This window comes from Hylaeus volcanicus, chromosome 5 (genome assembly GCF_026283585.1).
Source record: "Hylaeus volcanicus isolate JK05 chromosome 5, UHH_iyHylVolc1.0_haploid, whole genome shotgun sequence".
Classification (NCBI taxonomy): domain Eukaryota; kingdom Metazoa; phylum Arthropoda; class Insecta; order Hymenoptera; family Colletidae; genus Hylaeus; species Hylaeus volcanicus.
Window position 1 is genome coordinate 12,201,993 of NC_071980.1, and position 17,318 is coordinate 12,219,310.

Sequence of the window (17,318 nt, forward strand, 5' to 3'; positions counted from 1 at the left end):
GAGTTAATTCCATGCCAACACCGTTTCCTACCACCCCGATCGTTCCACCTGACGATAAAAAAATCCGCGATGAACAAAAAGAAAAAAATTCGAAACAGAAGACGACCAATCCTAAACATCACATCCACTCCCAATAAATCTGTCAGTTCTCTCCCTCCATGGACCTAAACACAGAAGCAAATTACTCCATAATCTCACCGTATCACTCCAAGGATCTCGTCCACCGATCCTCCACCCCGAAACGATCTCCCCCGGTCTCGATCGTTCACAAACATACTCGAATCGCGTGCCATCGATCCTGAAAGTTCATCGTCGTACCGGCTTCGCGTCGGACACGCGTGCGCCGCCGTTCAACCTTTCGCACAATCCTGCCATTCAAGCTGTATCACTCAGGCACTGACAGGAGCCAATCACCGTCGTTGGTCAATCGCGGAGGACACCAATCATGGCGGCCCACCACGAAGTCCGTTTCCGATTTCCCGAATACGGTACTTCATGGCTCGTGGATCTTGAGTATCGAGAACGCCGACCGATCGAGATCGTCGATCGATCCATGCACTCTTAAACGGGGAGTTTGTCATCCCCTTCGAACGGACCGACGGGGTTAATCGGTGGAGGAATATTCCGGTATCTTTTCGCGGCGGCGTCATCGCGCGAACTAAAGAATATCGCAGTTGTAATTAAGAAAACGGAGCCGCCGCCGCCGCCGCCGCTGCCTCTCCGTGGGAGGGGGCCGAGGGGGTGCACCGGAGGCTCGAGGCGACGCGGGGGATGGCGCGAGCCCCGTCGGGGGTGGAAAAGTCTGTGAAAAACGCGCGCATGACAATGCCGCCCCACCTTCTCGTCCAACCCCCCGCCGTCGCTCTTCTTTCTCCACCTCCGCCTTGGCCGCCACCTTCCTCGTCTTTTTCTACCCCCCTCGACCCCTGTGGAGGGGGTCCCGTCGAGGTACTAATTAAAAATTCAACCGTCGACGAGTCCCTTCCAAGACGTTGGCGCGCTTTTCCCGCTTTCTCCCCTCCTCCTTCGATCCTTCCCCGTTTTCATTCATTCCTTCTTTCCCTTTCTCTTTCCTTCGAACCTTCGCCTCCTCCTCCTCCCCCCCCTCCCCCCACCGGCCCTCTTCTTCCGCCCCCGCTGCCTTCGCGCCGTTCCGCGTCGCCTTCGAGACCTCCGCGCGCCTTTTATTTTCTTCCGGCCGCGGCCACGCGACCGCCAGCCGATTTTCCGCGCCGTTTTCCGACCTCGGACGGGGGCGAACTTTTCCTTCGATAACGGTTAAACGAAGGAAGTTAAGGGCTCTCTTATTGTGGAGGTAAACTGAGGGATTGAATGTCGGTATTGTTTGAAGTTTGTAGGAAAGATTTTGTTTTCTTTTTTTTTTACTTATTAGTGAAATTTCGAAAAGCGTCGAAATAATAGTGCTAATTAAAAGAATATTATACATCCTGTTAGGGAAACCTTTTCGATTGGGTAAAGTCAGAAATTTGTCATTCATGGGATAATATCGAAATGTCTGTTTGTTTATATGGATTTATTCTTCGTGGATTATTAAAATATTGGGTTGCTTTGCATCATGTTTAATTATTTATTACGAATGATGAAATTACACGAAATTTCCTTGTGGTTTTATTTTACTGAACGATATATTGTTCATGTACTTTTTTTTTTGTAGTACTTAAATCGACTTTGACATACAAGGATGCTGTCTCATTTTAGTGTTGTTTTGTATTTTTTTAAATTGAATGCAAAAATATTTCACGAAGCATTAAAGTGAATGATATATAAAAGACTTGTGGTAAATCTAGTGTTAATATTGTATGTTTAAAATACACAAATTTGTTAATTTTAAAAGCTTTAATAACTTTTATGCACATTACTGTATCTTTGAAGATAGAGTGGAAGATTTCCAAAAAGATCTTAGGAGTACCTAATTCCCTATTCTAATAAGTCTCCCCAGGAATTGCATGAAAAACGTTGCCAATGATTTGCTAATTTCAGAAAGAAGTCCAAGATAGGTACATGCTTCAACTTGACTGGTTTGGTAGTTCTAGTGTTGAGGGGCAATTATATTTTCTGTGGAAGGGGGATGAAGTTTAAATTTAGGAATCAAGTACTTGAGCCTCTTTTAGCATTTTGGGAGCTTCCGTGGTTACATGGATAGAAAGATAGTGGAGATTTTTTAAGACATTGCAGGTTGAGTGTAAATCTGTTTTAATTTAGAAAATCTTGATTCCTTTAGTAGAATAAAGCATGATCTGCCACCTTAAGCAGAATCTTCAAGAATTCTCGAGTGTTTTGTATAAGTCATCTTCCGTACATTCTAAAATATCCAAAAAAGTATAAATGTTTCTTCGAAAACTCCAATTCAGTTAGATAATTTCAAATGCACTGAGATGACTCGAGTAAAGGAGTTCAAAATTCATGAGTATCGACGATAACTAATTTAGACACTCATCGTTCAATTCAAGAATAAATTCACATTGCCTGAAAGTGCACGTCTCACACTCGTTCTATTTTATAACGTTAATAACTAAATCATCATGACTATTTCATACGCATATTATATAAAGCATATTTTAGCTTCAACTTCCATTTCGACTAAAATTGATCATATCCTACAGCCATAATCTGAATGAGAATAAATTGTTTCAATTATCAAAAAGAAAACATTATATATCAAAGCATCTTTCGAGCACCTTCGACATATCAATTTCACACGCGGTTCATCAACTCTAGCTTCTTAGACGTTCTATTGCCATTAATAGCTGAGAAGAATACCTTCGAGGATCACACTCAATTCTGTTCATACTGTCTTCAGTGTATCTATAATAATTAATATAACGGAATCGTTTCAATTTCCTCCCAGTTCTTCAGCTGCCAATGACTGAATGAATTTGATTTCCGAGCTACTGAAGAACCTAAACATTCGATCATTGACTTTTCTAGCAGAACTAAATAAAGATCCTTATTCGCTCACCATCTTCTTTTCTAGCAGAACTAAATAAAAATTATCCTGATTCTTTCACCATCTTCTTTTCTACCAGAATTAAACAAAAATTATCCTTATTCACTCCCCATCTTCTTTTCTATCAGAACAAAATAAAGATCATCCTAATCCACTCACCATCTTCCACGAAAACTAAAAAAAAGACTACTCCGATTGAAATCTTAATTCACTCGCAATCTTCTTCTCAACCAAAACTAAACGAAAATGAACCCTGTCGAAATCCTTAACCCCACGTTCGACACATTCTTGTCCCCCCACAGGGGTTATCAAGAGTTCAGTTGCCGAATTACCAGGGCGGCTAATATCCCAGCTGCAACGCGGCTCTACAAACACGCCATTAAGGATTCTCTAGCGAATACGTCATGCTCGCGATAGAACAATGCTTCAGCGAGAGATCGATGAAACAGGACTTGCATTTTAAACACGCCCTAAGATCGCTGGACGACGAAAGATCAAACGTCGACGGACTGTCAAACGTTCGATCGACGGAGAACCGTTTGATAGGACAGAAAACATCGAGTGCACTTGGATTCATAGCGATTTATACCGAAGAGTTCTTTCCCTAGTGTCCTCGTCGAAGGTGCCTCCTGACGTTAACGCTTTAGCTACCGGAAGCCTATTCATGGGATTAATTCCAGAGCCTACGGTGCTTTCAGTTGTCAACTTACGATGATCAATCGGAACGGCGAGACAGGGTGGAGTGTGCGTAAGTTGCTCTCGTGCTAATCAGAATGATGTATCGCGCGAAAAAAGTGCTTCGTTTTGCATAGATACGAATTCTGGAAGGTCCTCGAAGTATCCACCTCGCATTGTCCGATCATTGTCCGATTAATCCAATAAACAAAATTACTCGATTCGAAACGCGATTCTACAATTTGTACTCGTATAGTTCTGCTTGTAAGTTCTACTCGGAAATTAGAGAACGGAGGGGTGTTGAGTCCTGAGGGACAGATCCAGGACATCGCCGTGCATTCGTGCCGAAACAGACGAGAGTCTAAAGCGTTATCACGCGTAGATTAGTGCATCGTAACGTGGCATTTAAAATGTTTTGGGATGAGACGCGGGTGAATAAACCAAAACACCGTGGCAGCAATAACAATATTTATCAGAATTGGATGGCTCTACTTAGCGTTTCGTTATTCCTCATCCGAGGATCTGGCAACGGTCACTTTTATAGATTTGGTGATTCCTCTGACCGATCCAAATTTCTAGCGATCGTCACTTTGGTTGCCAGGAGTTCGGTCAGCTAACATACAGTCAGAAAGCCTTTGTTACGTGATACGCAAGCCACCGCGATGTTATTCGAAAGTAACAGAATTTCGCGATCGTACACACTCCTGCGCGACAGGCTTTCGCGTTTTTGCACCTAAATGGGCCAGGAGCCGAGGTGTTGACATACCTACGGTGTGTTTACAAATTCGTACCAGATTAATGTACAGTAACATAGGGAAGTCTTTCGTTTAGGTGTTACTTAAAAGTTCCGGGAATTCTCCCGCGTATTTGTACCTAAATCGGCAAATAGCTTAAGCTGGTTGACTCCAGGCGAGATTATTACGTTCTGCTATGGAAGCTCTTCCTTCCAAATATTATTTAAACGTCACAGATCCGTGGCTGAATTGTTACTCTACCTACGAGCTGATGTTCGGTGATATTAATATAAAAAATCATTTTTCTAAGTTTTATTCGAAAACGGGAGAATTAAATCTGAGAAGGTGGATAGCTGGACTCCAGCTGCTGGAGTGTTAACGTTTATGGCAGGCAAGACTTTTATGCTCTAATTATAGAAAATTTTTTTAGTAAGTATTTCTTAAATGTCAGAGACCTTCAGGACCTGTAACTGAATTGTTAATACACCTAGAAGCTAACTTTTCCTTATTTTCACATACTTTGTTCGATAACTGTCACCAGGACTTGGCTGCGCGACACGTACCGACGATTCACTTTATTCTCACTTGTAACGGATCGTTTTAAGAAATTATTCAATCGATTGTCGTAATTACGATTGGGCGATCTTATTTAACACTAGAATTACGAAGTACGTCAAAATATTTACTAAAGTTGATCCATTATTAAGAACGGCTTTATCGTAATTATTGGGGATAATTATTCTAGTGGAGAATTAATTTTATTGATAGATCTCGGTAGTTTTACTGCTAATATAGAAAACCATTCTTTTAAATACTTTCTAAAAATTAAAAAATCGCAATCCCAATGTCGACTAGCTTACTCCAATTTATATTGTCTACTACAGAAACTAGAATGGTAGCCCTTAACATACCCGAAAGATAAAAAACTCTTCTTCAAACTGTTTCCTGGACGTTACAAACTTGTAGTCACAATCATGGCTCGCTTAAAATTTACTACTTCTATTATCGAAAGGTCTGTCACTTCAAACATACCCCGAACATAGAAAATCCTTCTTCTACTTTCTAAACGTTACAAACCATCTGTCTTGACTCACAACTTCCACATAATACCTTCTGCTACAAAAATCCCTGTGATTCGCGAACAACAGATCAATTCACATTTAATCGAATCAGCAGCTAGCGTATTAACCCCTAACATACTCTAAGTGTAAAAAAATCCTTCTTCAAAGTGTTTCCTGAACGTTGCAAATCTGTAGCTACAGTTTCAACCTCCCTGAACACATTTTCTATTACCCAAAGGTGTCTAATTCTCAAGAACCGATGTTTAATCGAATCAGAAGCTAGAGAAAATCCTTCTGTCCTAAACGTTAATGACCCCTCTTCTTTATCTCGACTCGCAACTCTCGATAAATACCTTTCGCTACAAAAAGTCCTGTCATTCGCGTGCAACAAACCGACGTCCAGCCCCCGCGACAGGGAACGTTAAACGAGCCGCGGCGAAATTCGCGAAAAGTTTCGCTCTACTTTTCAAGTTCAGCTCTCCAGCGCTCGGTCGTTCGGTCGACGGCGCGCGTCGGAGTCACAGGAATCCAAAAATAATGATATTTGTTCCGGTCGGGGCGACGGATGCCCCCGGCATTCGTCAAAACGATCTCCCGCGAGCGACGCTGAAGCGTCTCACGCGGGTTCTCTCGCACTCACCTTGCGCGATCCTGACCGCGGGCATTTTGATCCTCATGGTGGCGTTCTCGATGATCGCGGCGCGTCGCACGTCTGGAATTACGTATCCCTCGCCGGTCCAGGACGGAAAGGTGTCGTTTCGCGGCGGTCGTGGTGGATCCCGGTCGCGACGTACCCTCGAAAATCGAATCTTATTCCTTTTGTCCACGGGAGGCGAGAAGAAAAAGGGGGGGAGGCGACGACCACGCTCGAAGGAAGAGGCTCCTTCCAAGGGTAAGAAAAGAGGGAAGAGATCGTCACGCTTCAACCCTCCTCCTCCTCACCTCCGCCTCTCGCGAACGTGTCCATCCGTCGTTTCACCTGTTTCCAACTCGGCGAACTTCACTGGCTCCTCGGGGTACTCTCGCACCCCCGCGAACCCCCCGTGCGTTCTCTCTTTTTTCTCGGTACACTTTCAACCTGTCACCTGGGTCCTGTTATCAGTCTATCCCGATCCTCTCGCGCACCTGGCCGCGACGATTACGGGATTGACAGCCGGCCGGGTCGCGCCTCTTCGTCAACTGACGTGCGTCCTCATGTTCCTCGGGACGACGCGCGTCGCGGCGCGCATACGACACCCGAGACAGAGCCGAGATACGCGATGGTCACGGGCCGCAGGTGGAAAACTGTCAGAGGTGGCCCGCGTGGCACAGGTGCCACCTTCGAGCTTGCCGCCAGGAGACGGTCTGTCCTGATCTTTTTCGATCCTATTCACCTCGAGTCTCTACGATCTCACCGTCACTCGGGGGTCTCGAATGATACCGAACACTCGGCGTCGGGGATGACTTCCGTCACACCGTGTCACGGGAACTCGCGGTCATCGAGGAACCGGATCACCTTGTTCACTGTTCACCTTGTTCACCGAGGGAACTCCGTTCAAAGACGATATGTAAATACGATAAAACGAACGTCTTGCACCGTGTTTCACGTTGTCTGCACTGGACGCACGAGTGGTTACGCGTCAGGGATCGAACTGTTGTTTCTCGACACGCGCCTCGAGTGTCTCGTTGCACCTTCGTTGACGGTGGTCCCTTTTGGTTGCGGTCGCGTAGGACGCGTGTCCTGGTGTCTCGCGCGGGATGCCGCACGGAGGATGCTGGATGCCTGATGCCGGCGTGGACCAGAGCGACGATGGTCCAGCATGGGTCGTATCTCTGAGTGGACTGTGCCGGACGGTGCGCCTAGTCGTGCCGTGCGGGACCTGGTGTGTCGGGCACTGCGCTCGCTTCGGACGCGCTCGGTTCGCCTCGGCGCCGAGGCCGGACACCCCACGCGCTCTCGGGGTAGTTTTCACCCCCGTGGTGGGGGTAACGCGATCCCCCTCTCTCTCTCTCTGTGCGCCGGCAGCGGCGCTCGACGCTTTCTGTGGCTCGCTGCCGCTCTCCGTCCGTCCGTCCGTCCTCTCTCTCTCTCTGCCCGCTGGCATCTGCTCGTCTCTCGCGGCCTCCCTTCTCTCCGTCGTGCACGTACACGAACGGGGCTGATTGTGTACGCGCGCCGCGAGTTCGTCCCGTCCTTATCGGTGTTCTCGCTCGCTTCCTCCGCGCCTCGTCCGCTCCTCTGCCCACCTCGATCATTCTTCTCTGTTCAGGCTGTGTGTCGCGAGGCTCGCGGCTGCGGGAGAGTGTCGCTCGAGACGCGACGCGCGATATCCGTTTCTTGGGGCCGGGGGTAGAATTTCTTTTTTTTTTTCTTTTTTTTCTGAGAGGGTAGTTGCCCCTTGTCGCGATGGCTTTTTTTTCGGTCGTCGCGGTCCTCGGGGGTCGAAAATTTGAAACGGAAGTGAGTAAGTGGGTGAAAAGGAGCACGGGGATGGAGCAATGTACGGAGGGGGTGGGTTTTTGATAGCGTGATCGAGGAGGATTGTACAATGTGTCGCGTATTTGGAATGTTTCGGTAGGAAATTATGTATAATTGACGAAAGATAACGGTTACTGCGCGCAGTGGAGGAGGTGGAAGGTGGAATTGACCTGTGCTCGCCAATTGATAATCGCGAGAAAGTAAACCTCTGAATTGTAATGAACGTGGAATTTATTTTTTAAATTTCCAATGGTTTTAAGAGTATATAACTGTATAGCCGATCAATTTTCATTTTTCATGATTTTTGGTTACTCGTATGTTCCTCGAATTCCACACACACTTTGTTCGATAAGTGTCACAAGGACTTGCCTGCACGACACTTATCGATGATAATGGTTTCATAAATGTTTCGATAGATCATTCTCATTATCCTATGTTCTACTGCAATGGAGCAATATTATTTTATTCACTTAACTGTTAACGATGGTTTTATTACAATTTTTTCCAAAGTCAAATCGATACTCCTCACCCTAGATAATTTTTATTTAAAAATCGGAATTCGAACTTCCTGAAAGCACCTCTGTCCACTTTTTAAGGGATCATTTCCACCGATCCCAGGGTGCCTCGATTTTCAACGGTTCCCTACCTTTTTACGAACGGGGGACGACGAGAGGGTGAATGGGGGTTTTCGAAAATACCCAGGCCGTTATATTTCCAGAGGGGGCGATACGATTAACGCTGGTCAGGCGTTTAAATTGCCCGGGGTAATTTCTATGCGTGTTAACGCGACTTGGAGCGGCGCCAGGCTTTTGTTGACGATCGGTGTCACATTTGTTATACTCGCGTTACCCGTGGCCCGTTCTAAATTTCTTCGAGTATCCTTGCCGCCGGGACGGTCGTTACGCTACCGTTCTTACGCCTCCTTTTTCCTCGACTACTTGCTCGTTTTTGTTATATAAATGCGGCAGATGCGATTTACGCGACGGTTGGTCACTTTCACGGAGCTACGAGTGTACGCGCGTTTATCGAGAGCAGTTCCGATGAGGCCAGTTTATCCGCAGCCTCGAGTTACATACGGGTAACGTGTATTATATTCGATGACAGCTTGCATCGGGTTCATCCGATGAAAATGCCCTTACTGTCTCGAGTTTTTAGCGCAAACGAGGATCTGCGATCAAAATTTGTTTTCGCGATTAGAAGTGGGCATCTGCGTTAATTAATTACGTTGCAGGTTCGTTTTGATATTACGAAGGGCTAAGTAATACCACGCAGTTAAATATGATACGTTGAAAATGAAATAATTTACTTTGAATAATATGATTCGTTGTAAAAAAATTCTGGAAGCAAAAAATCTAATCACAATCTATACTTTATGGATACTTTTTAGTTTATTTACTGTCAGGAAACTGTGGCGTCATTTGTGAATATTTAATACAGATGTGTAATTAAAGTCATTATTTCGTAATAAAAGCTGATATTAAATTTGTTTATTTCTTATTTTTGAATCTATAAAATATTAGATACAATTTTACTATTACGATTTTTGATTTTAATATATGAATATTAAACAAAATTGTAGCGAGCCTTTTTTAATGATTCCTAAATTCGTCCTTTAAAAAAAAGTAACACATGAAGTATTACATATAATGTTAATATCATAATTCTTCGGTTTAGAATATGAATATTATGTCGAATTTTAGTATGCTCTTTTTTAATAAGTCCTAATTCAAACGGCCATAAACATGCTCCATAATAAATTGCGATTTTCCCTGCTTATTAATAAAGATCCAAGCATGATTTTATCGTCGTCCCTAATTCATCGAAGGACGTTTAAAACAGTCTATCGAGCGTGGCCCAAGGAAAGCACGAATAGAATTATGCCGTTCTCTCATTCGACTTTTAAAACGGACCGTTTAGATTCGTGCTGGTGGCATCCTTCCTGCATGAAGGAACGCTACGAACAATGATCACCGCTCGTATTCGTCACTAGCGACGCTATGGATTGGTCGGAGCGATTACCGATGCACGCTCGTCCCCTTCGAACTTCCCGTAAACACGTACACCGTTGAATCCGCAGAGAAAGTGGAGTAGACGAGTGTACGCAAGGAGATACCTGCTCTCTCACATTAATTATTCCGTGACTAAACCCTTCATCCACGGTGGGATCGATACCCGCGACGCGGATCTTTCCACGGGATTACTCGTCCAAGGATCGAGATCCTGAGGCGGTGAGACGATCGAGAGGAACGTGGGCGGAGACATTAGCCCGAAAAATTTGGAAAGAATTACGGAAACTCGATGGTGGCTGGAATCTAACTCGCGCGAGTTCGTAGGTTTTATTTAGGGGGAATTTTGTTGTACAGCTTCGTAATATTATACTGCAGTAATTCGAGAAATTTTTAATTAAAATACATCGTACATAATGAGTGTAATGTATTATGTGTATAGTATGTATATATGTATGTTATTTATGAATTTATGTGAAGTATGAATGACAATTCAAATTTAATATACAAATTTGTATATATATATAATAAAAAAAAAAATTGAAAGATAACCTTGTTTTTTATATGAAATATTGTATAGATAATTATATTTATATGTTCTCTTTCTATTTGTCCTTTCCAATTCCATTTTACCAGGATACTATTAAAACGCTGTACTATTGAACAAACCAGTCAATATGTCTGAAATATGTTGTTTAACATGACATAAACTACACTTTCTTTAAATTATTAAATTATTACCAATGCTTCTGCTACAACTTTGAATATCGATTATTAAAGCGAAATTGAGTCAAATAATATAAATAAATTATATAAGATGGCCCCTCTTCTGTAACATCAAATATCACCATAAACAAGTATTAATAACTCCATTATTATCGAAGCAATTCGAATGAAAAAATTCACGTATCCCCACCATACTTACACCAAATAATACAAGAAGTTTCAGTTCAATAAGTCTCAAACTTCTCCTCCCTCCAAAAAAAAAATCACAAATGTTGTCCTAAAATTCTTCAATCGAGCCTAAATTGTAAAATAGGAGGAAACACCCCTGTTGCCCTCCTAGCGCCCTTTAATTTCGTCCGTAATCCCTCCTAGAGCCTGTTTTTCTGTTTTCTTTTCGCCCAAAAACCAGGGGGGAGGGCCACGAGTGTCGAGAACGTTTCCCAGGCCTCGGGGGTTGTTCTCGCCCGAAGGATCTGAAGTGACTTCCGACTAACCGATGGAATTATCTGTTGCGGGTCTTGCTAAAGGCTTTCGGGGGTCCTGGACAGTGTTCCACGGACCCGTTCCAGATATCTCGAGCAACCTCAGAAACGACACCGCGTCTGGGCGTGCACGGACTGCGAACGACGCGTTTCCATCGAGATCAATCACGGAAGGGGGCTATCTCGGTGGTTCGGGTACAAAAATCTATCTTTTGGGCGGTTTAAACAAAAAATTGAAGTCTTAACAGCGTGATACTGTACTGGTTTTTTTTCCAAAAGATGAAAAGTGAATGGACCATCTATTTAGAAAATAAATTCAAGTCTTAAAAGAATTGCTCTATGTGCTGGTATTTTATAAAATATAAAAAATGAATGCACCTTGGATTTAGAATAAAATTCAAGGTCTAAGAGCATTATTTTATATGTTGTCATTATTACAAAATATCAAAAGTAAATGCATTATGCATTTAGAAAAAAATTCATGTTCCAAAAGCATTGTTCTATACTGTTATATTACAAAATATCAAGAATTGCATTTAGAATACAGTATAGAAACAAAATATATATAATGATGTAAAAATAATATTTGATGTAGTTATTCAGCTCCTGAGACCTTCGAAAGGATTTTTAACAAATTCGAGAACCACTTGTTCCTGACTTTAAAAACTAGAAGTAACAGAAAAGAATTCTCTTCCTTTCTCTGTTTTGTCCCATACTGGATCCTTTATATTTGATTACCTCAATTCCACCACAAACAACTAGTTTCTCAATTATTCTCCCCTGCCCCCCAAAAAAATCCTTTATTTGTCCACCTATTGTTTCCAGACCACCCTACTATTTGTCCACAAGGGAACAAGATGGTGAAATCCGCAAGAGAACACGAATCGCCTTCTGTTCTTCGGTATCGGGGGTGGTTTACGCGTCAGGGTGTCGGTTCGGCCGCCTGACCATCCAGATCCGTCGATAGGTCGAAATAATCGAAACGTTCCAGAGAAGTTTCGACCCTTCTCGGACAAGTTTATCGGGCCACGGCGCGACGTCGCTCGAAAGACTCCGGCTGAAAATGTTTTGCGAATTTATAACCGCGGCGTATCCAGCTCGCGTCGTATTTATTGCAGTGCCAGATAGATCGTATCGTTTATTTGGAATGCATAAGTTATCAAGCCTGTTTATTACGGACGTGCACGCTATATAGTGCGGGGCCGGGCACCGCCAGGAGAAATTCCAAGTGTATCTCGTGTGTATCCCTAGAAAACCCAGCGATCCGTTGACCCGTGTGAAACTCCCACATTCATTACCGTGGGGCACTGTGTTTCAAACGTCCGCAAGTTCATGCAATTTTTCCGCGCGTCTTAACCCGTGGGTTTCTACGATTCCCCGCACAGGAAGAGGTCTTATACGGTCACTACTCCGGTGGAAGAGTCTAACGCGACCGTTGTTTCCAGGCCGCCATCTTTCGCGAACAACGTCCGGACCAGGAAGGAAGATTCTAATAATCGCGGGGCACGATAATGGCCTCCTCCCGGCGAACCAGTATTTCCTGAGGTAATCGTTAGTACAGGTGGCGGATCAAAACATCCGGATTTGGTTTTTTTTTTTTTTTTTTTTGAGTCGAGAATTCGTTTAGTTATCGGTTCGTCAACGCTAAAATCTAAAGTGTCATTGAGTATACGTAACTCTTGTAGATGTAAAGTATAGCAACGTGAATAATAGATTCAAAACAATTTTTGTTAAGAATAGTGTAACTATAGTAGATGTACATTAGCAGATTCTTGTAAGTATAGAAAACAATACAAATTATTTTCAGGTATTTTTATCTCTTTTTTCATTAAAATATTAAATATCTATCCTTGGATTATTTCAACTATTGTACTGCCATTATTATTGTACAATAAGATGCATGTATGTTGCCATGGTGCAATAGTCCGGCAACAATAAATAATTACGTTTCTGTAGCTACACAATTTTCGTAAAATTCATTTCCAACCATACCTTTTCATCTCGCCCCATGTAAGTGACAAAAGTTTGAAGAAAATAAATCGTGAATTTCCAAGATGTTATAGAAATAACAAATATTGGATTAAGTAACCTTCAATCGTCTAAAGGGTTTGCTTAATCTCATAGAAATGTTCATAAATACTAGCATCTGGAAGTCAACGTGCTACAATTGATTTTGTTTCCCACGGACTAAAAAGTCCCAAGCATTCAAAAGTACGGATGCTACAGCTATGCCGATGGTCGAATGGTCGAAAGTCTCGACACTGCACTCGATTTCTTTATTCCACGCGTTGGGAGAGCCCAGACTGTACCCGCTTGCGCCATGTGTGGACACGTGTGCCATTTAGTAACACTGCCGCCTAGTTAAGTCAAACAGCAGACCGCGATAACGCGGAGCCACGAACGCGGTCCCATGATCGCTACATAATTTACAACGAATAGCGGCGCGGTTAGAGCACATCCGAAATTCCGTCCCAGAAGCGAGCAACACGAAAATTAAGCAACGCGGTCGTCCTCTTCTCTGGGAATCTTCAATTCCTGTACTATGGTTCTCAGTTTTCTCTGGTCCCGATTCGTTCTTTTCAACGCAGATAGATTAAATATCTCCAGTTGTGGTTGCAACAGATAATATAAATTGGCCGATAGGTTGTGTCTTCACAGAACGATCAGTGTCACTTGTATTATAAGGATGATAAGGGTGACGCTCTTCAGGGGTCGAGCAGGGGTGAAACGTGCTGAGCAGTGGATTTTTGTGAGATTCTTGATTGGACGGTGGTAGATGAAGGCAAATCTTTGGATTCAAATACTGATGGTGCTTCGTACTGCATCTCAGATACTCTATAAACCTTGGGTTTACATTTCGTATAGACAGTGTTTGAAGTAGAAGGTGACGATACCTTTAGAAGTTATTACAACTGCTACACCATTGCTGTCAGTCTTTGCATGCTCTTGCTGAGATATCATACTACTGTGCATGTTATTAGCCCTCCATTGCTTTATAGACTTTGAATACAGGCTTCTCATATAAGCATAGGCTCTGAAGTAGAAGGTGATGATGCCTTTGGAAATTATTATAGCTGCTAGACCATAGCTGACAATTGAACAAATGACAGGTTTTTGGATTATGTTCCTGATAAATTATATTATGGTGCATGCTGTCACTTCTTCTACTACTATGTACACTACTATGTACACTTTGGGTAGAGACATTATATAGACATACACTTTGAAGTAGAAGGTGATGATACCTTTAGAAGTTATTACAACTGCTACACCATTGCTGTCAGTGTTTGGATGCTCTTGCTGAGATATCATACTACTGTGCATGTTATTAGCATAGGCTCTGAAGTAGAAGGTGATGATGCCTTTGGAAATTATTATAGCTGCTAGACCATAGCTGACAATTGAACAAATGACAGGTTTTTGGATTATATTCCTGATAAATTATATTATGGTGCATGCTGTCACTTCTTCTACTACTATGTACACTACTATGTACACTTTGGGTAGAAACATTATATAGGCATACACTTTGAAGTAGAAGGTGATGATACCTTTAGAAATTATTATAGCTACTAGACTATTGCTGCCAGTCTTTGGATGTTCTTGCTGATATATTATACTATGGTGCACGCTATCATCTCTCCATTAATACATACACCTTAGATACAGGGTGTGCATAGACATAGGCATTGAAATAACCACGACGACGCCCCTGGAAGTTATTATAGCTGCGAACAAATTTGGGCCCCCCTGACGAAGAGGAGCCTCATCGTTCGATACCAAAGATATAATAACATTTGCTTCCCAATTCCTCTCCATCCAAACATACACTTTCGAACGAACCCTACCATCAGAAATTCCTTTAATCACTGACGATACATTTCTATCATTCGTACAAGCACGTAGAAGCTAAACCCTTACGAATCCCGTCGCACCATTCCGAAGAAGAGTAGTCGCTACTTCCGACAGATGCGCCCAACGGTTTCCACCTCGGCGCGGGTCGCCCCCTCCGACGTTAATTTCGGACACCCGTTAGGCGAGCGTCCAAAGGGTGAAAAAACCCAGCGTGGACCATCTTGGTGACGATGCCCGGCCACGGACTCCTCCCCGTCCCTCCATCGTCCCCAGCCCTAACAACGCATCCTGTTCGGGGTTTTAAAGATTATTTTTACTTCGGGACAAAAAAGATCTGTCTGGCGACTCGGCGACGTGCACATGTGCCTCGCATCGACGACCAAGACGACGACGATGAGGACGAACGGTTTCGGTGGGCTTTTCGTTGCCCGCGCGTCCAGCTCTTCGTGGGAGTTTATCGCTCTCCGTACCTCTCCGTCTCTCTCCGGATTGGTCTCCAGCCTCCGCTCCCGTCGCTCTTTAGGGGCCACCCCGACAGGGCGTCCACCCCCGCCGCCCCCCTCGACGCTTCGTAAACCAGAAGGAAAAAGAGGGACACGCGGACATAAAAGCGAACGCGTCCCCGAAAGCGGCTGCGCGCGTCGCGTTGGCATATCGGTGACCAGAGATGGTCAAGAGGTCGCAGCGGAACCGCACTGCAGAGGCTTCCTGTCTGCTTCCCTTCAGCGGCGGCTATCAGCCAACGGAAAAGATCGCGGCGCTCAACGGCGCTGGATGAAGTAATCTCGCGCAGGTGTTGGCGGCTTGCGAGCCTCACCTTCGGGGGGCACCTTCTGTCTTCTTTAGTGCCGTCGATGCTTTATGCCCGGGGATAACGTTCGTTGCTGGATAGCATTGGGTGGATGCGTCGGTTTCGATGTGTAGGTGGACACGTTGATAATGATGGAAGACGGTGGGAGATTGTTTGGAGATGCTTAGAGGATTAGTGACGAATTCTGAAGGAAGGTGTAAGCTGTGTGTAGACTGCGGTTTTTATGCATTTGTGATATAAATTTTTGTAAGAGAAAATAATTTTTCTCTCATTTACAGGCTTGGCTGGTCCAAAGATTACATTTTCCGTTTGAAATACGTGGGAAACTTTTTTTTAAATATAATTGCAAGGTACTTCTACTATCAGTTTTTCAATCAACACTTGAAGAAATGAACATTTCTATACAATGACGCTCCCTAATATCCAGTCAGTCCCATAAATATTCGTAGCCTGTATGCCTATTGAAGAAATTTGGTTAAATTAAACGATGGGTGATGTCCCCAAGTGTATGTTTGTATGATATTGTTATTTTATTTTACATAAGTGCACATAGGTTCAGCATACATTATGTATATTTTATATATGTTTTCCATGTTATTGTAAGTCATATAAATGCATAAAATCTGCAGTCTCGTTGAATCTACTTTTTGAAGCATCACGTGTAGGATGCTTGACCAGTGTGTTGAGATGTTAAATGGATGAAATATACAATTATAGTACGATGCGTGATATTCGCTCTCAATAGACTTTGGATATAGACTTGAATATATATATAAACGTAGACTTTGAAGTGGAAAGTGAGGATACTTTTGTTTTATCTGTAAAATGACGGATCTCGTGAGAGTTAGGTTTTGTTAAGAATAAATCTCCTGAGAGTTAGTTCCACTAAGGAATCGATCTTCTGAGAGTTAGATCTCTAATACATGGTTCTTGTAAAACTCAGGTCTTCTTAGACACAGGTCTCCTGAGAGTTAGTTTCACTAAGGAATTGATCTTCTGATAGTTAGGTCTCCAAGACGTGGTTATTCTAACAGTTAGGTCTTCCTAAGTACAGATCTCGCGAGAGTTAGATCTCGATAGACATTGGTCTCATAAGAGTTCGTTCCACTAATGAATAAATCTTCTGAGAGTTAGGTCTTCTCAGACATAGATCTTCCGAGAGTTAGTTCTTCTAAATCCAGATCCAGATCTCTGAAAGTTCCTGCCTCTAACAATCCTCCTCAGTCGCAACATAATCTGACAAAAATGGACTCTGAATCTGCATAGTATTAATCTAAAATTTGAAACAATCTCATATAGAAATAATTAGCTTCCCACTTGAAAGATTCGCTCGACCACTCGCTTCTCGGTACAGTTTTTGAACCAGTACCATCTTTACTTAAAAGAACTTGTAGCCTGCCTAAAAGCCAACTAATTACCCTACTAAATAACCAACTAAATTTTGTGAGCGAAGAGAAGCGGAACGCAGTGACCGTTGCTCTCGACCTTCCGCGGCTACGCCAATGCGGCATGTGTGTACGAGAGGAGTCAGACACCAAATAT

The 17,318-nt window shown here is 43.3% G+C and overlaps 1 protein-coding gene across 1 annotated transcript in view; it reads right to left on the minus strand.

The window, feature by feature from the left end:
• LOC128876166 (B-cell lymphoma/leukemia 11B) overlaps positions 1-10,387 on the minus strand; it is a 74,131-nt gene extending 63,744 nt beyond the window's left edge. Inside the window, exon 1 of the mRNA XM_054122304.1 lies at positions 6,079-10,387. Coding sequence (XP_053978279.1) covers positions 6,079-6,115 — 37 coding nt within the window. The 5' untranslated portion in view covers positions 6,116-10,387. The remainder of the gene's footprint in view (positions 1-6,078) is intronic.
• Between the last annotated feature and the right edge of the window lie 6,931 nt (positions 10,388-17,318).